This window comes from Alternaria triticimaculans (assembly GCF_023758025.1).
Source record: "Alternaria triticimaculans strain BMP 0046 chromosome Unknown scaffold_6, whole genome shotgun sequence".
Taxonomy (NCBI): Eukaryota; Fungi; Ascomycota; class Dothideomycetes; order Pleosporales; family Pleosporaceae; genus Alternaria; species Alternaria triticimaculans.
In genome coordinates, this window is record NW_026055963.1 from 825,700 (window position 1) to 850,058 (window position 24,359).

At 53.8% G+C, this 24,359-nt stretch overlaps 8 protein-coding genes across 8 annotated transcripts; 4 read left to right on the forward strand and 4 right to left on the reverse strand.

Annotated features, from left to right (window-relative positions):
* Positions 1–150: 150 nt before the first annotated feature.
* J4E78_005165 (uncharacterized protein) lies at positions 151–3,618 on the reverse strand (the record flags this gene model as incomplete). The annotated part of the gene is made up of 1 exon (XM_049365787.1): positions 151–3,618. One exon carries the CDS (start codon positions 3,616–3,618, stop codon positions 151–153), a length of 3,468 nt encoding a protein of 1,155 aa, XP_049222502.1.
* Positions 3,619–4,137: 519 nt separating this feature from the next.
* Positions 4,138–5,318, forward strand: J4E78_005166 (uncharacterized protein; the record flags this gene model as incomplete). The annotated part of the gene is made up of 2 exons (XM_049365788.1): positions 4,138–4,356; positions 4,494–5,318. The coding sequence occupies 2 exons, from the start codon at positions 4,138–4,140 to the stop codon at positions 5,316–5,318; spliced, it is 1,044 nt and encodes a 347-aa protein (XP_049222503.1).
* A 934-nt stretch (positions 5,319–6,252) lies between these two features.
* J4E78_005167 (uncharacterized protein) lies at positions 6,253–7,681 on the forward strand (the record flags this gene model as incomplete). Its single annotated transcript, XM_049365789.1, has 2 exons — positions 6,253–6,349; positions 6,396–7,681. 2 exons carry the CDS (start codon positions 6,253–6,255, stop codon positions 7,679–7,681), a joined length of 1,383 nt encoding a protein of 460 aa, XP_049222504.1.
* Positions 7,682–8,061: 380 nt separating this feature from the next.
* J4E78_005168 (uncharacterized protein) lies at positions 8,062–9,271 on the forward strand (the record flags this gene model as incomplete). Its single annotated transcript, XM_049365790.1, has 3 exons — positions 8,062–8,064; positions 8,112–9,163; positions 9,214–9,271. The coding sequence occupies 3 exons, from the start codon at positions 8,062–8,064 to the stop codon at positions 9,269–9,271; spliced, it is 1,113 nt and encodes a 370-aa protein (XP_049222505.1).
* Positions 9,272–9,572: 301 nt separating this feature from the next.
* Positions 9,573–10,304, reverse strand: J4E78_005169 (uncharacterized protein; the record flags this gene model as incomplete). The annotated part of the gene is made up of 3 exons (XM_049365791.1): positions 9,573–9,996; positions 10,097–10,237; positions 10,291–10,304. The coding sequence occupies 3 exons, from the start codon at positions 10,302–10,304 to the stop codon at positions 9,573–9,575; spliced, it is 579 nt and encodes a 192-aa protein (XP_049222506.1).
* Positions 10,305–16,345: 6,041 nt separating this feature from the next.
* Positions 16,346–17,598, reverse strand: J4E78_005170 (uncharacterized protein; the record flags this gene model as incomplete). The annotated part of the gene is made up of 3 exons (XM_049365792.1): positions 16,346–16,916; positions 16,963–17,432; positions 17,545–17,598. 3 exons carry the CDS (start codon positions 17,596–17,598, stop codon positions 16,346–16,348), a joined length of 1,095 nt encoding a protein of 364 aa, XP_049222507.1.
* A 1,138-nt stretch (positions 17,599–18,736) lies between these two features.
* J4E78_005171 (uncharacterized protein) lies at positions 18,737–20,581 on the reverse strand (the record flags this gene model as incomplete). The annotated part of the gene is made up of 1 exon (XM_049365793.1): positions 18,737–20,581. The coding sequence occupies one exon, from the start codon at positions 20,579–20,581 to the stop codon at positions 18,737–18,739; it is 1,845 nt and encodes a 614-aa protein (XP_049222508.1).
* Positions 20,582–22,368: 1,787 nt separating this feature from the next.
* Positions 22,369–23,731, forward strand: J4E78_005172 (uncharacterized protein; the record flags this gene model as incomplete). Its single annotated transcript, XM_049365794.1, has 3 exons — positions 22,369–22,408; positions 22,463–23,225; positions 23,536–23,731. 3 exons carry the CDS (start codon positions 22,369–22,371, stop codon positions 23,729–23,731), a joined length of 999 nt encoding a protein of 332 aa, XP_049222509.1.
* Between the last annotated feature and the right edge of the window lie 628 nt (positions 23,732–24,359).

Here is a 24,359-nt window from a genome sequence, read left to right on the forward strand (position 1 = left end):
GGAACGATGATCCCATACCCAGTCCCAGTCCCGTGAACCCCAAACTCCAATTCCAACTCCAGCGATGCAAATATATACGTACGTCTGTAACAAAAGAGAAAGCTGTCGTATCGCCTCTCCCATCCAACTCCATCCACCCCTATCATCGGGCTAGCCCCGCCACATAAACTCCTCATCCATAGGCATCGGCGTGCGGTTCGTCAATTCCAAACTACTATTCACATACTCGGCATCCTCCTCCTCCTCACTCCTTGCCGTCGCGCTACTCAACGGCGTAGCCATAGGACTCGTCCGTGACGACAACTCCGCGTCGAGACTAGCGGACAGACTCTTCGCATCCTCTTCCGGTTGTGTAGGCAGCGACGGCGCAGATACGTCCGAAAGCTTACTAGCCCGCTTCCTCGCGCGCTCCTGCCTCGCTTCCTCACGCTGGCGCATGAGTTCCTCTTCGTGTGCTACGGCTTTTGCGCGGCGGTCCTCGACGTCTTTGCGTTTGATGACTTTGCCGAGGGCGTCGGAGGCTTGGATTAGGCCGTCGATGCTGATGGCGTGGTTGGTCATTTGGTGGTTGATGTAGTGGTACACGCCCGCCGGTGTATCACACTGCAACAACGCCTTTTCATTCAACTTCAACAGCGCAAGTGCGATTTGAAACAGGAACGTAGAGCCGTCGTGCATGCACAGGACGACGTCCCAGACACGGAACAGGGCTTCGGCGGAGAGGCAGTCGGTGAAGACGGAGAGGAACCATTGGAAGGTTAGCGCCTCGAGCTCGATTTCTAGTTCGTCGAGGTGCGAGGAGAGGCGGGGCAGGATTTCGCTGACGTAGGAGCGGAGGACGGATTGGTCGGCGCGCGAGGTGAGGAGGTGTTGGTCGTAGTAGTGCTGGGGCAGGATTTCTTCAATCATGGCGGTTAGGACCCAGAATGCGTCTTCTGGGGTGGGCATGATGAGTAGGAGGCAGGCAGTTATCAGGTTCATGCCTTGACAGTAGCCAACCTCGGGGTTGCGGCGGGAGTAGGCGAGGAGTACCTCCTGTAGCTTCTGTACGCCAGGTCCTGTGCGGAAGAAGATGTTGTCGGTAAGTGTGCGGGTAATGTCCATTTGGATCTGGGTTGCAATGGTTGGGTCGTCTTCGCCATTGTTCACAAGGTCTTCGTAGTAGCCTGGCATGCGCAGATGCAGCGCGCCGCTTCCTTCAGCCCAGATCGCGGCTCTCATGTTGACTGGGATACCACCGAGAACAAGACGGCGGAACTCCTGCCACTTGGCACGTCCGATTTTGCCTTTGTTACCCAAGCCCGCAATGCCTACCAGCTCACCATCGGCAAGGAACTGCTCAGGCATTGCGTTGCTTTTGCCGTTCTCGCCTGTGCTGGCAACATCCCCTTCGCGCTTGTTTTGTGCACGCACTTTACGCAGGAAGTCGTTCCACTTGACAGTCCTCTCTCTTTGGAGATTATCGTGCAGCTCACTCATCTGCTCTAGTAGGGATTGCACTGGGTCAATCTGTGGCGGGTACTGGCTGATTGGAGTAGATGGACCCGGTGAAGTGGTTGTAGCGGAAAGTTCTGCATTACCTGAGACGATACGCGATGGTGATGGCTCTGGGTTGACGCTCGCCGTTGGGGCGGATCCTCGCTTCATCAATGTAATCTGGTTGTTGCCAATCTTGAAATTTGAGACTTCGCCTTCTGCAGACTCTACGGTGGTGATGGGCGCCGCGGATGGAGTGTGTGAGAGGAGTTCAGTTGGATGCGTGGCTAGCTTCAGGTAATCAACCCACGTCTTGCTGGCTGGCTGGTTCTGGTGGTTATCAGAGTCGGAGCTGGACGGGCGTGTAGTGCCATCATTCTGATCCGCGGGAACAGAGCCTGCATGCTCATGGTCCTCGTCTAGAGCCAAGTTGTTGAGTGTAGTCCTGCCATCGCCGAGTGATTCCACATTGCTACTTCGCTTCTGCTTGATTAGCTCAGCCGCTGCCTCACTCTGCCTCTTCTTGCGACGCTGGTCGTAGATGAACCCGAACCTATCAGTCAAGTACTCGCTGCTGCCGATGAATCTGTTGTTTTGCTGTACTAGCGTCGGTGGTCGTGAGTCCTCAGGCAGGATTCGGTCCATTTCCACAGGCCCAAGATTGCTCATTCCACGGACAGGCGGAGTCGGACCGAGACCATTCGACACGTTCTTGGGCTGTTCTAGCGCGGTGCTTTTGATTGTTCCATTGGGGCCCAAGGCGCGACCTCGTCTTTGGGTGCTGGCGAGCGATGACTTTGCGGATTGCGCCGTCTTGGTGGAGTCCATGGAAGGCGCACGGTCGACAACACTCGAAGCTGTGGATTTGCGGCCGCGCACTGTACTGACCTTGTTGGGGTTTGCAGCGTTGTTTCCTGCTACCATTTTCAACGCCCAGCTTGCTAGCGACGTCGACGAAGATCTACGCGCCGAATCTGTAGCATGGTCTGAGCTGTTGAGTCGGCGCAATGCAGGTACAGCACCGGCTGGAGGGACGAAGAGATCGCTCGCGAGGGCCTTCCGGGGTGGCTTTGCTCCACTAGATGCGCGCGACCGGGTATGCCCCAGAGTCTCGGCTTCTCTGTCCACCATGCTCGCCACGGAGGGAGCTCGGCTGCTCTTCTTGCTCGTCCCAGCCCAGATGTAGGTCTTCCAGTTCGGTTTCGATGTGTCGCGTGGCGCGTCCGATGCGATCGAGTTGATGGACATGACTTCTGCCTGAGGCGCTGATGTGCCCGTGTCCATGCCCAGAGCATCGGGGTGCTCAGCCAGTTCGTCCTCCATAGCCCTGGCGAGTCTGTCTTCCATGGGGTCGTCGGGGTGCAATCCAGTGGCTGCGCTGTCGCCCCTCGTCCTCGTTTTGGTGAGGCCATTGCCAGGCTCCTTGCTCTTCTCCAGCTCGCGCAGCCGGTTCTCAATGTCCATGTTGGAGACCTCGCACTCCTGCAGCATCTTCCTCAGCATGCGCTCGCGCTCCTCGGCTCGTCTCCGTAAGGCCGTGATTTGCGCATCGCGCTGGGCTAGGTCGCCAGCGAGCTGCTTGACCAGCGCCACCGCGCCCGTCTGGCGCAGCGCATCCTGTATGTTGTCGTCGCTGGCAAAGTGGAGGTTTCCGGGGACCTTGGCGGACTCGGTGGGGGTATCGTCGAAGAGAGCCGTCCGGTCTTTGGCAGACGAGGCGGCTACCAGACTACCCACTATCTGCTGCGTCGATTTGGTGACCTTCCTGACGGTAGAGGCAGGCGTCGTGTTCTTGAGATCGGGCGGGGGGATCGCCTTGACCGTGTCGGGCGATGCAACAGTCCTACTCTCAGCATTCCTAAGGCTGTCCTCGGGCGCTGGCGTAGAGCGGAACCAGCCGTTGACGCGCGACTGTGCCGGCGACGTCTCCGGGCTAGGCGACAGTGAGGGGAAGGACGTGAGGCTCTTGGTGTCGACTTCGGGCGAGGGCGCTCTGCTGCGGCTGCGGCTGAGCGACGTGTTGGAGCTGCGCTTCGAGGGCCGCATGCGCTGTATGCTGCGGTTCCGTGGGTTGGATATGGTCGAGCTCTGCGACGCCGTGCGGACCAAGTCAACCGCTCTGGGGGGATCGATTGCCGCCATGTTTGTCGAGCGAGACTATGAGCACGCCCATCCGTATAGTCGTGTGGGCGAATGCACGGGAAAGGGGACGTCGAAACCGGAATGCGTGTGCGTATACGTTATGCGAGGTCTGCTCTTGTTCGCGTGCATCGGTTGCTACTGTGCAATAAGTGGAGAGGCAGTGCGTCATACGATATGGCGAGGCCTAGATATGTCGCCCCACGCTTCTTTGTATGTGTGAGAAAGCAAAGACGGCCACAAAACTTCCACGGCGTCAGGGGCAGACAAAGCACTCGGCGGGCTCTCTTAATTACGAAGGCGCAAGGGGCACCGCAGAGCCAAGTCACGACACTTGGTGGTGTCGAACAATCATCTCCACGCGCTAGGGCTGTTTTGTGCACATGCATTGCAGCCCTACGAGCCACACGGCACCCGAAACAGACTTCTACGGCGATCTCCCTTAATCCAGACCCTGGCGTGCCTGGACTGCCACCCTGCTAAACACGCCCGACTAACAGTCGACTATGTTTCGCATGTGCCATGCCCGTTACCGACGAGGACGCTGCATTGGCGGCCGTTGCGACCCTGCAGCCGCTGTCCCCTGAGCAGGACGATGCCCTGAAGAGCATCAACGCCATCTTGAACAACGGCGAGCCCTTCGTCGACATCCACGAGCTGTTCGCCCTGTATAACATCCTCTACTTCCGCAAACTGCTTCTCCCACGTGTCGAAGTCATCTGGTCGCCGCGTTTGACTCTGGTAGGTTTTCTTTGCGCGTCACAATTTGCTTTCCACGCGTCTCATCCACCACTTCTGAAGCCGCCCTCGTGTCTCCGGACCGTTGCCCCACCCGCTTCTAGACTGCCGTGTCAAACACCGGCTAACAATAGATCCAGTGCGCTGGCATCTGTGAGCTATCCCGGGATCCCAAGACCAACAAGTTCACGCGCATCCGTCTGAAGCTGTCAACGCCACTGCTGCAGTATCGTCCGCGATCGGATACCATCAACACACTGCTACATGAAGCAATCCATGCCTACTTCTTCATCACCACATCGTGGAAGCACTCGCGCGGGGATGACGGCACTGGACATGGCGTCGGCTTCCAGCTGTTTGCCGACGCCGTGAACAACCACGGCAACTATGAAGTCACCATCTACCACACCTTCCACGATGAAGTCGACAGCTACCGCACCCACGTCTGGCAGTGCGACGGACCTTGCAGAAGCCAGCCGCCGTACTTTGGCCTCGTCAAGCGAAGTATGAACCGAGCTCCTGGCAAGGGTGACACGTGGTACTCAAGACATCAGGCCGAATGTGGGGGCACTTATCACAAGATCCAGGAACCGGCGCCGACTAAGAAACAGCTGGAGGCTATGAGTACCAAGGAGCGTGCGGGACGGCAGAAGAATAAGTTGGATGGCTGGATCAAGAAGGACGTCAAGGTGGAGGGTAAGACTTCTGATGTACCTATTGTCATTGGTGATGAGGATGAAACCTCGACCAAGTCTTCGAATGATGGGCCAGGTGTGGCGTCCGCAGTTGTGGAAGATGTCGTCCGTTCATCCACACCTACAGCCTCGAGCGCTGGCCAGAAACGGCCGCGAGATGAGGAGCATGATCCTGCTGTGCGGAAGAAGTTGCTTGTGGACTGTCCGATTTGCAATGCTAGAATAGCCGAGTCCGACATCAACGAGCATTTAGATACAATACATCTTTAAACTTAATCTTCCTAGTGCATGATCTGTTGTCTCTGTAGCCGAGACGGACAAAGTCTGAAGGGCAGAAGAGACTTTCGATGCACTACAGAGAGCAATGTGAACAAGTCTACACATGTGTGCGCCCTAGAGGTAAGGTCAAAGTTGGTTATAAGATTTTAGAACAAACATATTATTTTGTAAGTACTAAAAGTGTTCGAAGAAGTATACAAGCAACCTTTGTGAAGGCAGAGAGTAGTGACCTGCTTTTTAGTCTGTAGGTTGCTCTCTATCTAGTAAACTAAAAAGCAGGCAATTCGACTAAGGAAAGTTAGACATGCATACAGATATGTAAAGTGCTGCAGTCCTTCAAGATGGAAGTCTGAGAGGCAAAAAGAATGCCGACCAGCCTTCTGCTAAGAAGACTGTCAAAAAGGCAAAAAAGAATGTCGCAATATTGGCGGTACTGGGAACTGTAGACATGTTAGACGATGTCTCAGGACCACCAATGTATTGGGAAAGAACGTACTCGAACCCAGGCTGGCGCGGATCTGGATCGGGACACTTGGTGTCCGCCAGCCACAACGCGACGTCATACCACTAGACCATACCTGAAGGTACAGTTAGAAGATGTCTCATAGGTACTGCGTGCAGGCAGAACTTACCACCGTGAGGTGTTATCGCATTACCCGAAGGTGATTTGATGGCAAACTCTTGAATTTGATCGTATAATATGTTGGCAAAAGCACGGGAAATAGAGCCGCGAAATGCGGTCCAAGGTTCCAATAATGTCACTGAGGGGTGAGGGGCAGAGGTGGGGACCATCACTCGCCAAGTCAGGTCGTTCCGAGTGGTGACTAGCCTGCTCCGATCCATTCCCGCGCTCGCCGATAGGCAGTCAAGGAAATTTTTGGGGCGCGCGACCAACACCGCAACCACCAACGCCGTCCACACCAGCATGGCCGAACCGGATGCAAAAGCCTCAGCTGCGGGCGAGGCTTCTGCCGGGCCCAGCAAACCGCAGAAGCCTCCGAATCCCGTCTGGAGAATGATGGGTGCGTGGATCTACTGTCTCATGCGGAGCACTACTAACAATTGCAGGCCTGCCGAACTTTCGCTTCAAGCTGCCGTCGCGCAATTGGATGATTTTCCTTTCGATTACTGGGTCTTGGACTGCGGCGGTCATGTATGATCGCAGGCAGAAGAAGCGCATACAGAAGCAGTGGGCAAAGGTTGTTGAGCACATCGCACACGAGCCGTTGGACGTACACCAGCTGCCGAGGAGACTTACTATATTCTTATCTGCACCGCCGGCGGATGGAATAGTACCTGCACGCGATCACTTCCACGAATACGTCAAGCCCATCCTTGTCGCAGCGGCGTTAGATTGGGATGCGGTCGAGGGCCGAAGGGAAGGAGACGTCAGAGCTGGGTTGGCAGAGCGGATACGGAAGCTGAGGAAGAAGAGGGGAGAGGCGACTGCCGAGCCATTAGAGCCAGGGCTTGAGGAGGAGTTGGAAGGACTAAGGCAAAGAGCTGGTGTGAGCCAGTGGAGTGGACCGGGAGGAGACATCATTATCGGCAGACACACATGGAAAGAATATGTTCGAGGACTACATGAGGGTTGGCTGGGACCTCTGGACCCTCCGCCATCATCAGAACCGACGGTAGAGGTACCGGTTGCTGCGATCGAACCCACACCTGCGTCGACCGAAGCACCCTCTGACAGCACAACACCTGCCACTACCGACGATGCATCGCCTACCGCTACACCCGAAACCCCAAAGACGGAAGACACTGAGAAGCCGAAGGAAGAGGAGAACAAGCCCAAGAAGAGGAAGCAACCACCACCATTCATCTCAACCGCTGAATACCATAACGCCGTACTCTCCCAAAACTGCCCACAAGCACTTGGTCCCGCCGCCGTAGTGCCTCTCCCCCATCTTCTCGGATTCTTCAACTTCCCCATTCGCATGTTCCGTTTCCTGAACAAGAGACAAGCGGCGGATGAGATTGGCCGGGAAACCGCTGCCGCTGTTCTGGGTGCATACCGACCTTTCGAGACTGCAGGCGAAGCGTCTGTCACGAACGAGGAAGACGGACAAAGTCAGACGCAGTGGGAGCAACAACGATTACTTGCACACGAAGAACCAGACTGGTCCAAGACAGCACGAAAGCGCGAAGAAGGCGACACTAGGGAGAGGGTATGGCTAGACGAGATGGTGCTGGACCCCAGAATCGCTGAGCGCATGCGGAGGTTTGCATTAGATCGCGAAGTTGAAGAGCGCGCTAAGAGCATGTCTCTCTCAAAAGAAGAATCATGGTTCAGCTCACTGTGGCCGAAAGAGAAGCCCAAGGGTGCTTGGGAAGGATTGAGCGACGATTAGAGACTTGTAGATACCCATCTCACCTTCTAGTATGTGTTATAGTAGTGGGGTGTAAGAGTAGACGTGTATACGAAAGCATTTGACGGCTTGAATGACGCCAGTTAAACTCAAATTCATGCAATTCACATCCTTTGCTCGTGGCGTTTGATAGTGAACACTACAGGGCTGGTGGTAGCAGCTTGGCACTGGCCAGGCGGCGGACTGCCCCGCCAATTGACCGACGGAAGCTTCGAGTTTCAATGCGTTGATCTCAGACTTGCAACCAACCATATTCCTGTACCTACCTGAACACCTGTTCATAAGCTTACTACCAGGGAACGTACTACATTGTTCCTAGTACCCAGCCTGCGAGACCCTTCCAACACACACATCACGCCGTCATGGTAAGTCTGCCCCACTTGCGCACGTAAACAATGGCTCACAGTCCCAGGCTTTCCAATCCAAGAAGCGCCTCGCGCTCGCCATCCTCGACTTCCTCCAGACCTCGCAGACAGACGGCTCCGTAGCGCCCGACGACGCCGAACAGCTCGAAGTCGCCGCCAACTGCATCGCCGAAGCTTTCAAGGTCGACGCTGCGGATGAGGCCGCAAAGAAGGACGCCATTGGCGACCAGAACCTGCTCGCAATCTACAACGTCTACGAGAAGCTCAAGGGAAAGACAACCGCCACAACTGAGGGATCCTCGTCGGCAAAGGAGGCCCGGCCAGCGACGCCACAGACACCTGCCGCTGGGTCAGGACCAGGCGGGCCAAACAAGGATGAGGCCGAGAGACTGAAGGGACTGGGTAACGAGGCGATGAAGAAGAAGGACTACGATTCTGCTGTCAAGCACTACACCGCCGCCCTCGAAGTCGTCCCCCTCAACCCCATCTACCTCTCCAACCGCGCCGCCGCATACTCAGGCCAGGGCAAGCACGAGCTCGCAAAGGAGGACGCTGAGATGGCAGTCGCTGCCGACCCTAACTACTCCAAGGCCTGGTCGCGTCTCGGTCTCGCTAAGTACGTTCTCGGCGACGCAAAGGGCGCTATGGAGGCATACAAGTCGGGCATGGACGCAGAGGGCGGCGGTTCAGAGGTCATGCGCAAGGGCTACGAGACAGCCAAGAAGAAGGTCGAAGAGGACGGTGGTGATGTCGGTGCGCCCGACGCTGCCCGAGGAGCTGGCGGTATGGGTGGTGGTGGCGGCGGAATGCCTGATCTTTCCGCTCTGGCTGGTATGCTCGGTGGTGGTGGCGGCGGCGGAGGCGGCATGCCCGATCTCGCGGGCCTTATGCAGAACCCGATGATGAGGCAGATGGCTCAGAACCTCATGAGCAACCCCGATATGATGAGCAACCTCATGAACAACCCCAGGATAGCGGAGATGGCTCAACAGTTCGGTGGTGGTGGTGGCGGTGGAGGTCGAGGCGGCGGCGGTGGTGGAAGCGGAGGTGGAATGCCCAACATGCAGGATCTCATGAACGACCCCAACCTGGCTGAGATGTAAGTTGAGGATTTGCTCATTCATACGATTATGACTAACGAGATACCAGGGCCAGGAACTTCATGGGAGGCGGTGGTGGTGGTGCCGGTCGAGGTGCACCGCAATAAGATGCTACAAGTCGATTGCAATGAGTAGATGGTTGATGTAAGCATTGATCTTATGAAAGAGCAGTCTTCACGATTAGAAATATGATACCATGTTCAACTTCGTTTGTATTCATGGAGATCCCGTTCTGAGATCGACAACTGTCTGCATATAGCAAGATAAGCTGTAGCATCGTGCCTGTGATCAGAGCCTTGAGTGGCATCTAATCAGGAGCCATCCCGTCTCCTCTCTGTTCATGTGACCGCAGCCCTACGCTGCCATGGCCCTCTAATCCTCACTCGAACCTATACCGCCCACACTCCCTCAATCCAACTTCAACCCCCAAAGCCCATCCCCCAAATAATGCCCCGCCTCACAAGCCTGCCCCTTCTTAACCCTCTTCATCTCCTCCGTCCCCATCTTCAACACCCCCACCATACACGCCGTCTCCTTTCCCTCCGCCTCAATAACCACCACCTCGCCCTCCTTCAGATCCTGCGCCCCATACACCTCTTTGTCCTCGTCACTTAACTCCGGGCCTGGTAAGCGGCCGCCCGGCGATGTTAGACCCGGTGCCATTAGGGTCGCGCCCGAGAGCACGAAGCGGATGGCGCCGCGGTCGATGCGCAGCCGGTGGAAGGCGAAGGGGTATTTGTGCACGAGGGTTAGGTGTGGGAGGAGGGCGTCGTCCATGTGTTGGAAGAAGAGGGGGGTCGAGTGTAGGGTGTAGAGGGATACGCGGTCGGGTCTGTGGAGGAGGTTGTTAGCTTTCATCCTCTTGTGGTTGCTTTCATAACTGTGGTATGCGTGGTAATGGGGATGTGGGATGTGAAGTAGGCGCGACTTACAGTTTCACCAAATCTAATTGCTCCTTCTTCGGCAATATATCCTCGATATACGGTTCTAATCTCGGATATTCCTCCAGCACTTTTGAGCGGATGGCGCGTTGGGCGCTGGATTTGACCTTTGATTTTGCGCCCGAGGTTATACTACGTTCCTCGTTAACTCATTGTTATGATATGCGACGCGTAATTCAGCTTACTCTTTCTTGAACATGGTTGCGGTTGTGTGGGGGGTGTTGAGTTGTTATGCGACGGTGTTTGGTGTTGAGACTGCTGCTGGGTAGATTGGTGCCCCGCGATTGCCCCTCATAGACGCGCTAGTGAGAGGGGAGCGCGTGCGACTGCGCTTTCCTTTGGGGTTCTCTCACTCGATTCATCTTGAACATTACGAAAGGCGGTATCGACCTGAATGACGGCTAATTCACCCTGTACATACGTTGGTGACCATCAAGTTATGCGCAAGATATTCCTGCCTAGGACTTCATGCATGGGATATGAAAGCCACAGAGTAATGCGACGTCACTAGGCTGAGATTCAGCCTTCTTCATTCAGTGTCAGCTTTTCTTGCTATCTTATCCCTCACGCCAACATCTCTTCATATCTCCAACCATCTGTAACTTACCCTTTCTCGTCTTATTCTCTATAAAGAACTCATTCCCAGCGACCGACCGACAAATACGGTTGTGGCAAGATGTCAAACACTCCATACCCCGATGATGCGGCGTCGTTTTCGCAGGCCGGATCGTCAGAAGAAGAAGAGCTGGTCCATAAAGTTAGCGATGATGATTGCGAAGTTTGCCGAAGCTTGCGATTGCCAGATCCAGAATGGATCCGTACAACGTCTGCAACGCTACGGCGCACAGCAGCCGATGGATGCAAGCTATGCGAGCTCCTCCAGCGAGTTAGCGAGACTGCTTGTGCTATGAGAAATAAACCGAGTCCTGATGCTTATCTTGTCTTTGTGAAACCACCAGGTAGCGGTGGAGGCCCAGTGTTCCTGAATATGTTGACGCATGGTGAAGGTACGTTCAGGAGGTTCCGTCTCTGTTGCTCAACGCACTACACATCATGTACTAATTGATGCAGGGCAGAACCATGTAAATTTCTACTCAAAATTAGGTATGCCTCACATCGCCTGTGATGAAATGCGAAGCGGCCGGGTTGATAACTTACTGACGAATCATAGGCGACAGCTGTCCTTGGCCTTTCATGATTTCTTGGAACGGACCCGATGAGGATGCGTGCATTCACGATTGCGTTCAGCCGATCAGTCGAATGCTGGACACATGCAATAAAAATCACACCACCTGCAAAGCCAGCGACCTGCAACATATGTCGAAGGGTTTGCAGACATTCCAGTTCATTCCAAAGCGGCTACTGCGTATCAGCACTGATGGAGTCTCCTTCCAAGTCCTTTTGGTTGAAACGGCGGCTTGTAACGTGTCTTTGGACGGGGAAGATCTTCGATATACCGCCCTAAGCCACTGTTGGGGCTCAATCCCGATCATCAAGACTACGACTGAGACGGTGTCTGGATTCAGGACCGAAGGCATCAACTGGGAAAACCTACCCAAGACGTTCCAAGAAGCTTTGATATTAACGTGCGAGCTCGGTATCAACTACGCTTGGATCGATTCCCTATGTGAGTACATTTGAAGTATATGCACTCTATTATGTGTACTGAATCTTCTTACTATAACAGGCATTTTACAGGACTCTGTGGATGACTGGGCCCACCAGGCTTCTCAGATGGCTGAAATATTCTCAAATGCATACCTCACGATTGCTGCATCTGCATCTCAGAACGGACATCAAGGTTTATTGAATCGTCGTCGTCGCAGCACTCAAAAACTTGAGGCTGTTCACGATCAGCAGCCCTTTGCTGTATATGTTCACGACACTATAACGCATGATTTTCACGATACTAAAGACATGCCTTTTGTGCACCCTAACGACTTGCCATTACGAGACCGTGCTTGGTGTCTCCAAGAAGAGCTGCTCTCTATCCGCATGGTCCATTTTGTACAAGATGAGGTTGTTTTTGTCTGCCGTGCAGCAACAACATGTGAATGCGATCATATTTGGCAAGCTCGATTCCAGGTACCCCCAATCACAGGCACTAGTTCATTAGATCCGCGCGAACTTTGGGCCAACATTATAAGGCACTATACGACGCGCGGTATCAGCTTCCCGAAGGACAGGCTACCAGCACTATCTAGTCTGACGTATCTCTTCGAAGAAGACCCGGATCACTATCTTGCCGGGCTTTGGAAATCCCATCTGCCAGGCAGTTTGCTTTGGTGGACCGGATGTGGCAAACGTCCAGAACAAGAACAGAATTCTCAATGTAGGCCACCATCCTGGTCTTGGGCATCTATCGAAGGCCGCATGTCTTATCAGGTTTTTGAGGAATACCAAGATATTGCCGAAGTCCTCAACGCCAGTATCTATCCCACTACAGTCGATCCCAGAGGAATGGTTCTTGGGGGTCAGATTACATTACGAGCTCCATTGTTCCCACTGAGAAGCAGGTCGGATAATTATAGGAGTCTATGGGAGACCTTTCTTAGAAATTACAACACAGACTTGTCCTCCAACTCCTGTTTCGGTTGTAGTCCGAACTGGGCCCCGAACCGACGATGGCATGAAGAAGACGACTGCTATTGTGTACTCGACGATTCAGCCAACCCGCTGTTATTGCCTGAGAATCTTGGCATCGATACACCGTTGTTTCTGTTGATCGTTCGCACATTGGGAGATTACTACTCCACCGAGGATCTTCCTCATCCAGGAGGCTACAGGTTTTTGGGCCTACTGCTCCAACCGCTTGAAGACCTCGATCAGATCCGGACAAAGATAATGGAGAACCCGGAGAGCAGGATTCCGTTTGTGAGAATCGGATTTGGCGCGATGGGTTTGAGCAAAGAGAATGGCGAGGAGGCACTGAACCGCTTCAAGAACCAGTTCGTAACGATCTTCTGATCATCACCACTCTGTATCTGTCACGAATCAACTGTAACCTGCATCGAGAAGATAAAAGAGCCACTTCGTACTGAAAAAGCCGAATAAGTTTGTAGACTACATTAAGATAAACAGAGGCAAAGCCGGTACCTAAAGTCGATGTAGGCTCTGGGGTGTTTAGTTTCTTCCTAGGTTGACGTGGAGTTTCAATCTCACTACATTACCACCCTCCTCTCCTACCCACTCCTCAAGGCAGCCCCCTCCCACTATTAACCGCATCCGCCAACATACTAGTCCCCGGCCTATTCTCCGCATACCGCTCATAACTATCCAAATAAAGCTCATCCGTACTCGTCGTCATCTTAACACTCCTCTCCGCCTCAATCGCGTCAATCCACCTCTTCCACCTACTCCCCTCTTCCGCCTCAGGCCACCCCCTGTACGGACCCAACACGCGCCGCAACCGCAACACCCACGGCGCTATCTGCACATCTACAAACGAGATGTGGGCACCGAGGAAGAAAGGCCCGGTAGCATCTGCAGCGTCAACGAGTTTCCCAATCTGATCCCTTAGTTCCTTCGCGTGAGATACTTGCTCGCCAGCGTCCTGACACTGCAACAATTTATAAAACCACGGAATAATATTCCGATTTACATGGTCAGACCAGAGACGCGAAGTAGCACGTGTTTGCGCATCAGGCGGTAGCAGATGCGGCCCAGCCTGCAGGTCTTCGAGATACTCCATTATAACCGTTGATTCGTGGGTTGACCATGTAGGGCCGTGGCGGAGGGCGGGGACGAGACCGCGCGGGTTGACGTCGAGGAGGGATTGGGGTTTCTTGTAGGGGTCGACTTCGATGTATTGGTAGGGGATTTGCTTGTGCTCGAGGGATATCCAGACGCGTTGGACGAAGGGGCTGGTGGGGTTAGTGGGTTGAGCGTGGGAGGTGCAGTTGGGGATGTGTGGCTTACCAGAATGCGCTGCCGTATAGTTTTAGGTCGTCCTCTTTGGAATGGTTCTTGACTGTTGTCAAGGCATTGCCAGTGGCCTTTTTGTGGTACGTTTTCTTGGATGGATCTCCGCCCTGGTCGGTGTCGGTCATTTTGTATCGAACGGGCACACTAGCGATTCGCAAAGATGGTGTTTGGGATGGAGAAGGATTTAAACAAAATGTAGTCTTGGAGATTGTGGAAGGACGAGTGCAGGGATATGGCAGAAAGCAGGGCAATGTGCGAAGTTTACAGAAAGAACTCATGGACAATGTCGGAAACTTGAGATCAGTGTAAGAACCAAGCAAGCTGTCTTAAATGACTGCAAGTTGAGCGATGGGCACAGTGGGTGTTCCAAGCATGCATCAAAATGACGTATGCGGTTGATCTGCGGGCAGTGTGGATCGCCATTGCATATCACCATGGCTAGATGGGTCGGTGGAACGGGAAAGCGGAGTCTGAGATGAATGAGAGAAGTGAAGCTTACCTGCGATCTCTTCCTGTCGTCTTTGTCGATTTTGGCCTGCCACCTGATGACACTATTCTTCTTCACACGGTCACTCTCTTCAAGCGAATGCTTATGTGGTCCGGCAACGCCATCGCCTTTGCCATTCCCGCCATTTCCATTCACCCTCTGGAATGTGTAGAACTTCTTCGATGGACCGCCGGATGAGGGGGCGTATTCTGGCATGTTCATGGCTGGCTGAGCGCTCATGTTCGGAGGCATATCCCAACTTCCAGCCGGTTGCTGCGGAAGTAACGGTGGCTGCCCGAAGAACTGCGTATTCTGATTCTGCCCAGTCCGGCTGGGGTTCAGCGGCATGGTCGATGCTACCGGGCTCGGCGGGTCGTTCTCTGTGCCTGGTGGTCGCCGACCAAGTTGTTCCTCATACTCCCGTCGATCGAAGAACTCAGTAATCTTGATCTTGACATCGCACAGGTCCCGCTCTCTTGCAACTCTCTTCCTCTTCTTCTTGTCTGGGTCTGTGGATTTCTTGGTGCCCGGTGGTCGCCCTTTGAGTCGGCAATCCCAGTAGTGCGATACGAAGCGTTTGCGTTTATGCCGTTGGGTCGAGCGATGTGAGTAGACGTTGTCGATGTGAGGGAAGTAAGTCTGGAACCTATGAAGGTGGTCAGCGCATAATCCTGAGTATGCGAGCAAGTTATCATACTGCTCCTCGGTCAGAGTGATCATGTCATCGACATGAAACAGTCTCTCCCTCCATTCTTCCAAGTCTGGTGGATTGGGAATGAGCTTCAGGCCTTGGAACTGGCCATGGTTGGACAATGGAGTGTCGTCGCTATCGAAGGATCAGTAGGGTGCGCTTTGTCGCTACGCTCAAGCCAACGTACCCATCCTGGCTCTCCTGCTTATGCAGCAGAGGTGCTGGTTCTACATGGCGTGGCAGTGGCTGCGGCGCCGCGAGTATTGGCGGTGCAGGCGGTGGGAGAGGAAGTTGCTGGACCGGTCGTTGTACCGTCTGAGGGGATGCGTGATACTGTTGCGCGTGTTCTTGAAGCGGGGGAGGGGGCGCGTTCATGAATCGCGGACTCGTGCCATGCTGATAGCCCGCCGGCTGGAATGGCGGGTACGGCCCTGAAGGCGGGAGCGCGTGTTGCTCAAAGTGTACTGGCAGCGCATGCGACGGTGGTTGTTGGTGCGATGGCCCGCTCAGGGCGTATTGCTGCTGGTATACATCGCTCGTGTGGAGGTTCTGCAGCTCGGGCAGGACCTGATTGTGGGGATATAGCGTTCCGTCGGGCGACTGGTGTAGCGTCTGGAGAGCGCCAGGGTGCAGTGACCGGAGCTGCTGGAGGACAGGCGAGGAGGCCTGTTGCATGATGGCGCCGGTGTTGGACGCTGCTTTAGCCCAAGCCGTTTTCGTGAAAGATGCAGGTCCACCGTCGATCCGGTATCCGAGCAGTTAGGGTTGGCGAGTATTACAGGTGTAGACACGTTCAGCATGGAGAGCACCTGTATTGATGTCGCGAACGCGTGTTGATTACTTCTTTGTCTGATTCAGCACTCTATGTGGCAATGGTCGCTCCGCACATGCTTAGGAGAGCTATCAGCCGCCTAGCTGAGCAGCGTCTGTTTGAACATCAACGCTTTTGCGGCATTTCCAACTTTTGGCATCGGAACACATGGGCAAACGCTAGAAATGCCCCTTCACATAATCATCGTGGTCCTTCCATCTAAAAGATCAAATCCAATCCCGTCAAAGGGACCGCTAACCCGCAACGCCATGCCCATGCCGTGACGAAGAGAAGCATAATCATGAAATACAGCCACGTCTACCAAATCTACTCTCCAGGAAGAAGATTGCTCTTGACGGCAAACATCTTGGAAGTGACGCCTGCCGTGAAACCGTCCACCTGCCTCGAGTATTGCTCAACCTGTCTCGAGTTGAGGAGCGTCTCCAGTCGGCTGGGTTCCTGGGGCAGCTTGAACAGCCTCTGCCACTCATCTTCGGGGAGGAGAGGTTGCTTTGAGGCTGTGCGCGCCGCGTTCTCAGCCTTGCGCTTTTGCTGCCACGCAGTAATCTTGGTCTGCTCACGAGCGAGCGAACGCTGGTAGTACTGGTAGTTGTTGATCTCTGTGTGGTGGTTCTCGATGCTCTCAAGGAGCAGGTCGCAGGTCTTCTCGAGGAAGGGGTCGATGGAGAGGTCGAGCGAGTCATAGTTGGGGAAGAGCGGTGCCTGGGGGGTGTTTGGGTCCTGCTGCAGAGCGGCTAGGTTGGGTGGGAACTTGAGCTCCTGCTTGGGCGCGTCGGAGGGTAGCTGGTGTAGGAGCGAAGTGAGGAGGTGGGAGTTGCGGATGGTGACTGGAAGCTCGACTAGGATGTCGTGGTAGCGGAGACCACTCTTCTGGAGGCTGAGATTGTTAGTTTCCACCTTTATCTAAAATCGTTTATGCATACCTCTCAGTCGTGAACTTGCCCTCCTTGTATGCCGTCACGAAAGAAGGAGAGAGCCTGTATGCGCGCAGGTTCAGGGTACCCTGAGAGCTCCTGCTCACGTCGTAGATCAAAGCGACGGTCCTCTCGTTTGGCTGGCTCTGGTAGAAGTACTGGTTCTCGATGGTGTTCAGGTTGACAAAGTTGCCCATGCTTGTGCTTGTGTACCAGCCGACGTTGTTCGCGTCCACGTTGACCTCCCGGAGGAACTTGATCATCTCGTTTCCGTATGCGATGTTCTGCTTGGCGCGGGGAGCACCAGCGGCGAGGTTTGCGACGGTTTCGTTCTGGCCATCGGTCTGCGCGGCAGAGACTTCGGGGAAGGGGAACGAGTTTGTGATTTCTAGGACGCCGTTCTTCTCCATACCGACGATGCTTCCTGTCGCGAGCGAAGGGAAGGACTTGCCGCTTGCGGTAGCAATCTTGATCGCGACCTGAGGACCACAGTCAGTCTCTCATAGCTATACCAGGCTCCTATAACGGTATGTTTCCAGCACAATGGCGGGGCGCACAGTGGGGTACTGGAGCTGCACTTTTCCTACGTACCAGGGCGTCGATCTGCACTGTCTTGAACAGCGCATCTTTCTGGGTGTCCGCCATCGTGAAGTCGTCGAAAAGTCGGGGTTAACGTTCGGCGGGGGTAGTAGACAGTAGGCGTGCGTCGTTGTCAGGAAGGAGAATTCGGGCTCCAGTGACTCTGCCAAGATTCACCTCGCTTACAGTACGCTAGCCATATCGGACTAGCTTAGCAGTAGGCCCGGTCAGGTACCTCTGCTTGGAATGAAGATAGCCGTGGACGCGACTCCCTGATATTGATAATAAGGCCGAAACCCTATACACTGTCACTATGATGTAGGTTCCGACTCATCCGCTGCGCAAGAGACAACTCACAACTCCAGTACATCTCAACACCAACATCGAAGCCAACAGCATGCCCTACAACAAGTACGGAGAAAAGAGTCGACGTCGTTTCGACCCGTCTGAAGACCCTTATTACTCTCGCATTCCCCGGTCTGAACTCGTTTTCTACAATCCCGACAAGAATATCTCTCAACTGCGCATGAAGGTTATGTCCAGGCCAAACCCTATACCGGACGACACGACTCTAGTTGTCTACATTGACGGTGCGTGTCGTAACAACGGTCGACCAACGGCACGGGCTTCATACGGCGTATACTTTGGTCCCGACTCTCTCTATAATACCTGCGGTCTTCTTGATGAGTCTCTGCCTCAGACGAGTACACGCGCGGAGATCGAGGCTTTTCGTCAAGCGCTTTGGAGGATCATCGCTGTCACAGTTACATGCCGCGAGGTATTTCGCATAAAGATTGCGACCGACTCAAGCTTTCTAGTCAAGGCTATGAGCCAGTGGATAGAGCGATGGATCGAGAAGGATGGGGTGGGTTCCAATGGCAGACAAGTTGCGCACTTCCAGGTCCTGAAAAAGCTGCATGACGACATGGTCTCTTTGGAGAATAATGACAAGACGGGTCGTCGAGAGTACCAATTTTGGCATGTAAGAAGAGAAATGAACCGAGAAGCAGATGCATTAGCGAACAAGGCTCTTGATGAAGCATGAGCTGTACACAAACAAGTAGTACTAATAACTGTTGATGCTTATGCCAATGCAGTACAAACAACAACGCCCTACGCAAATGCAGTGGTATCCAAGAGAACGTGCTAAATGTGAATGCAACAATCCCTCACCCTTTTCCTCCATCCAAAACGCCATCTCTTATTAAGCCATATCCTGGTCCGAAGCACCCTTGCTTATTTCAGTGTTTTCAGGAGGCTCCAGCTTCTGTTCCTCTTTCACTTCCTCATCTTTGATCTCCACGACCTCGGTAGAGACACACGGGGCTCCTGTCTCGACAGCTTGTTTCCTCTTCTGGTTGTTGTACGGATTCCATCGGGGTACCATGGGTTGTCGCTGGGGTTTGCGATTATTTGCTTTTGGATTCTTCGCAATCGACCCATCATCCATGCGCATCCACTCCGTATCCTCGTTATCAATATGATCCGAGATCTCTGCATCGTTCTCATCTTCCCAAATCATCAGGTTGGTCCCGTTGATCTCGATTGAGCGGCCTCCGGTGCGTGGAACGAAGAAGACGTCCGGACCAGCCTTGCTGAAGTCTTGGTCCCACGTTTCTTTCTGTTGTAGCTTGAGGATATAGTCCATTGGCAAGGCGTATAGAACATTGTCGTCCTTGTCGTAAAGCTCCTTGAGCGGGTAGTCCAGACACGCTAGTCCGAATTTGCAGTCGATTCGGCTAGACAGAGGGTGTATGCGTCCACCAAAGATCTTGAGTTCGAAAGCGATTCCACTTTCTGTCCACATGTTGTCGCCGAAGAAGACCTCAGGTTCTGAGAGCAGGGGATGGTCGTGGTGCGGCCCAGATACTTCACAGAAGTGTGCAACTTCATGGGCCAGACAGGTAGCAAGGAACATGTTGTATCGCAGTACCATTGCAGGCTCCCGATATCGTAGTAAGCTAAGCTTCTTTGCGGTAGTGTAGAAGTCTGAATGAAGGCAGATGCGGCTTGTATGGCACTTGTGATTGATCTTTCGCATCAAGCCGTTCTTGTAGTCCTTGACAAGGCCCATTGACGCGTATGCAGTCTCCGGTGGTAGAGGATCGTGGTGAAAGTAGAAGTGAACAGTGTCGATCTGATTATCCAAAAAGTTCTTGAATGTTGCGTGGTGCTCTTCAGACCATGGTACGTCCTCTTTGATGCGAAAACAAGGCTGGCCATATGCTGCAGATGTCTCCTCGCAGGCCTCCCTCTTGCCAAATACCAGAGTGTGCCAGAAGTGAGCAGTGGCCTGAGATGTCAGGAGCAAGGTGGCTAGTTGCAAAGCCGGTTTCAAGACCTCGTAGATTCCATCCGGACACCCGTGCCAGTTATCTAGACGGAAGATAGGGTGTATCTCGTTGTCTAACGTGCAGACAGGTGCGGGGATGTCCTTTCCAAATGCTACAGCTTGTTTCTTGATCAATTCGACTGGATCAAAACCAAGCCTGACGGGCTTCTTCTTGGTCGCGTCTTTGCGATGCCCGAGTAACCTGCGGTACTTCTCTAGCGCCTTGCGATCCTCTATCTGAGCGAGATGGTGGTTTATCGAGATGCTGAGCTGCAGCCCAAAGTCCTTGGGCACTTCGATCGTCGAAGGAGTGAATGAAAGTGATTTCTGATAATTCAAGACGTCGGGCAGATCATGAACCAGCTTGTCAATGCATTCATCCATGATCTTCCCCTCTTTGAGCTTGTGTAGGAGCACTGCGTTCTCGCCACGATCTTCGGCCTGCAGATCACCGTCTCCACCACCAGGTAGAAGATGACGCATCTTTCTCGATAGAGTCGGGGGTGGTCCACAATCTGGAGGTGGAGTATTCGATTCCGTAGGCGTCCAGTCCATGCTGTCCGGATCTTGCTCCTGGAAGGCGGCTTCTGGTACATCGCCATCGTCATCAACTGTGCCTTCCTCGTTGAGCTGAACATCTTGATTCAGACGTTCTTCAATGAGTTGCGTTGTATGCACCATGGCCTCATACGCCTTCCGATATCTAAAAGGGTCCATTCTGGCGGGCGTCAGTATCCTGGAAGGGTTGGGCCGAGGTGGTTGCAGTTTCGTTCCAACTTGCGCTCAAACGTGGCAGAAGCGAAAGTGGTGGAATTAGGTAGCAGTCACGTCGAAGATGATCCAATCATGGGGCTGCCTTGTTGTTTTGCACCAGTGCGTTGCGAGGCTGCATCAGTCGAGGAACAATGTCTCTTCCTACGTGCCCTGAATGGATATGTCGCGCACTTCGATCCCGACTGAGTCGCAGGGAGGAGGCAAAGTGTCCAACACCTGCCATCTCACCGAGCTTGGCTATGCAGCGTAGGTGTGGATGTTTCGGCTGCTTAGAGGGGAGTCTGGAGTGGGGTATTCTTACTAAGTCGACGAAGCGGTCAACACCCGCTAAGCGATAGAAAGGGGTCTATCCAAAAATTAAAGCTAAATGATGGAAAATGAGGGTAGCGTTGAGTTCGTGTATCAGCGAAGAGAACGAACGGTGTGCCTGGATGAGCTGTTTACGCGCTAGCTTCTACTGGCGCCAAGGAATTGCGCCGCTAGCTTTTCGTCACCGGTTGACGCACGTCACACTCCTGAACGGCATCTCATCGTCATTCTAGCCATGACAGCGTTGTCGCATCTCCATCGCCGTCAGCTCCGGACGTTCCGTAGATGGTGACCATTGCCACCAATGCTATGGACCACCCGAGCCACTCACATCAGGCACAAGTGCACGAGCGATGTGCTGCTGTCGCGACCCTGCCCAGGTATCCAGACCGTGACAACGACGAAACTTCTAGAGGAATGCCGTATAGCTGAGCAGAGATTGCTTTGGTGACTTGATCTTGCCATTTCTCATGGATCCCAGACGACGTGCAAAGGCTGATCGAATCGACGGGAAAGCGCGCCGAGCTTACAGCCGATCGCGAAGCATGATGAGCCAGCTGTGTCGGCTAAGAGAAGTCGACTTGGAATTTTGATTGAGAAAAACGAAGCCGGACGCTTTCATACCTGCAGTGGTGCGCTCCCACGGAAACTGCACTCTCTAGTGTTCAGATACGATGACTGCCTTACCAGCTATACGAGCTCTTCTTCGATCTCGACATCACAACCCACCTACAACGATCATCACCAAGCGCACAGGAAACCCCAAGTGCTTGTGTGCCCAGGTCGCATATTCAGACCAAGAAGTTGGGTGCTTCATATTCTGCGTCTGACGAGAGGATATAGTCTTTGCTCCAACCTTAGCGATACTCATGCGAAGGCGTCATGGAGGATGATACAGCCTGAGGCTTCATGCTCCAAACTTGGCCTTCGCAAGGGGCCGCGTGGGTGCATCGCAGCAACATCGAGCGACCGCGGTCCGTGGGCTGGGTAGTGGGGCAGTCGTATTGCTGTTGGGGTGTTGTTATCCGCAAGAACTACATGGTATGGAGCTTTGAATCGGATACCTTTTGCATATGCACAATCGTTGAGAAGGTAAGGAACGTAGTAACCTGTAAACAGACAATCGGAGAGCGCCGACGCGGAGCATAACGCACGTCCTTCGCTTTCGGATTGTTAAGAGCGCTGGGCGCTCCCTATTGGACGCTTCAGATTTAGACACCCATGCCGGGGTTTTTCATTCTCCGCCTCATGCCTCTCCACACAACTCCGCGCTAGGATCCAGATTTGGGGGCGACAGCAATCAACTCGGTGCGTTTCTGAACACGCCGAGTCAGAAAGCACCGAGGGTATTGCATGATCACGATAAAACAACGTCAAGAACCATGGGATGAAAATTAGCCACGAAGATCACCATATCAAGAATGCTTTCGGGAGTTGCACTAATCACAGAAGCCGGATCTGGTACGTTTTCTTGTTGCTATCTTTGCATTTTTATGGCTTGCACAAAGTTTGTAGCAAAGGAGATAGAAGGCTCATACTACGTTGCAGGCTTCGGCCAAAGCGCCGCATACTCGCTGGCCCGCAATGGTGTTCAACAATTTGCCCTTGTCGACACCAACGAGGCTGGACTGCAAGAGACAACGCAGACGCTAGCATCGCAGTACAAGGTGACAGACGTGCTGAGTGTCTCCACTCCATGCAGTACGGAAGAGTCCGTCGAGGCTGTCGTTCAACAAGCCGCGTCACGCTTCGCTCGTATCGATTTCGTCATTCTGAATGCCGGCTTCGGTGGGCCCATGGGCGGCAGTCCCGACACGGCACCCGCCGCATTCGATACCCACCTCAAAGAACACGTGACTGGTGTCTGGCTCTGGCATCGGGCCGGGGTACGGCAAATGCTGCGGCAGGAGCCGCGCGACTCGCGATATGGCCGTGGCAGTATCGTGCATGTCTGCTCAGTGCATGCCTTTGCTGCTTCACCCCCTCAAGTCGCTGCTGGTGCATATGTAGCGGGTCGACATGCTATCCTCGGTCTGACACGTTCTGAGGGCGTGCTGTATGCACCCCAGCAGATTCGTATCAATGCGCTCTGCCCTGGGTACATCATGTCGCCGCTCATCGCGTCCTCGGAACAGACCAAGGCTTTCATCGATAACCTCGTGCGAGAGCGTGTGCCTGTAGGCCGGCTGGGAGATGCTGAAGAGGTTGCTGATGCTGTTGTGTTCTTGGCTGGGCCCATGAGCAGCTACATGTTTGGTCAGTCATTGGTACTGGATGGGTATGTATTGTTCAATCTTTACGTGAGAAACCATGAAGCGCTGACTGGTGATAGGGGCTATTTGGCTCAGTGAGGAGCCACGATGCTGTAGGATAATAGGAGATAATACATGCGTACCTCAACTTCTTGTCGCGAAGACGAACATCATACCGAGAGCATGTGAAATGCTTTCTCCCAATGGTTCAACACATTATTCTTGGGTATAGTGCTAACACAGATTGCCTGCCGCACCGTTGCTCAGCAGTGAGCGCGCTTTGAGACGGCCGATACATGCGCGCACTAGACTGAGATTTGCGCGGACGAGGTCAAGACAAGCTGGCGCAAAAGCCGCTTTCCCGTTGGGCGTTCCATTCGCCCCTTTATCGGGAGAAGATGCGGTAGACGACGAGGATCCAGATGTGACGAGAGCGGCTTCGAGGGAGCCTAAGACGGCTGAGAAGCCTGTCAGGCGCAACGTCATCAGTTCGTTGCTGAGCGCATCGGCTTCGTCGGCAGCGAGATCGTAGTTGCCAAGGGAAAACTTCCAAGGCTGATTGGCATGCGGGCTCTCGACAGTGTTGCTGGTGTTGGGCGGGGGTGTACTTGTAGTCGTGGTGTTGCCGTTGCTGGAATCCGTGGATGCTTCTGCGACGGCCTCTTCATGAAGATGCCATAATCGACACAGCCAGTCGACCAGATGAGCGCACAAGATAGTGACGGCAGTGAGTGGGAGTCGTTGTTGGCGACATCGTTCGCAGCTTAGTACGGCGAGACATGGTCGTTCTGCCTCGGAGGTGACTTGGAATGCGGTTTCGAGTGGTACTTGCGACGAAGTGGTGTATTCCTCAACGCGGGCGAGCGTTCGCAGAGCGAGAAAAGCACATCCACAGTCAACGCGATGCATCTTTGTTTGGTCGTTCGAGTATCGTGGAAACAGTCCTGACGGTATAGTCGTGAGAGTTACAGTATATTATACTTGCGATTTCTCTCATTCGTGGGAGTATCTTCGTGAGAGTTACATCTTATGGCGTCACCTTCGCATGGGAGCCCTGTCACTGTCGGGTGTCGGATGTCACCTAGCGAGCTCGGTGTGTTCTGAGTCAAGATCCCGAGGGGGTGGGTACCCGTCAGCCCAGTAAGATACAGTGCTTATCC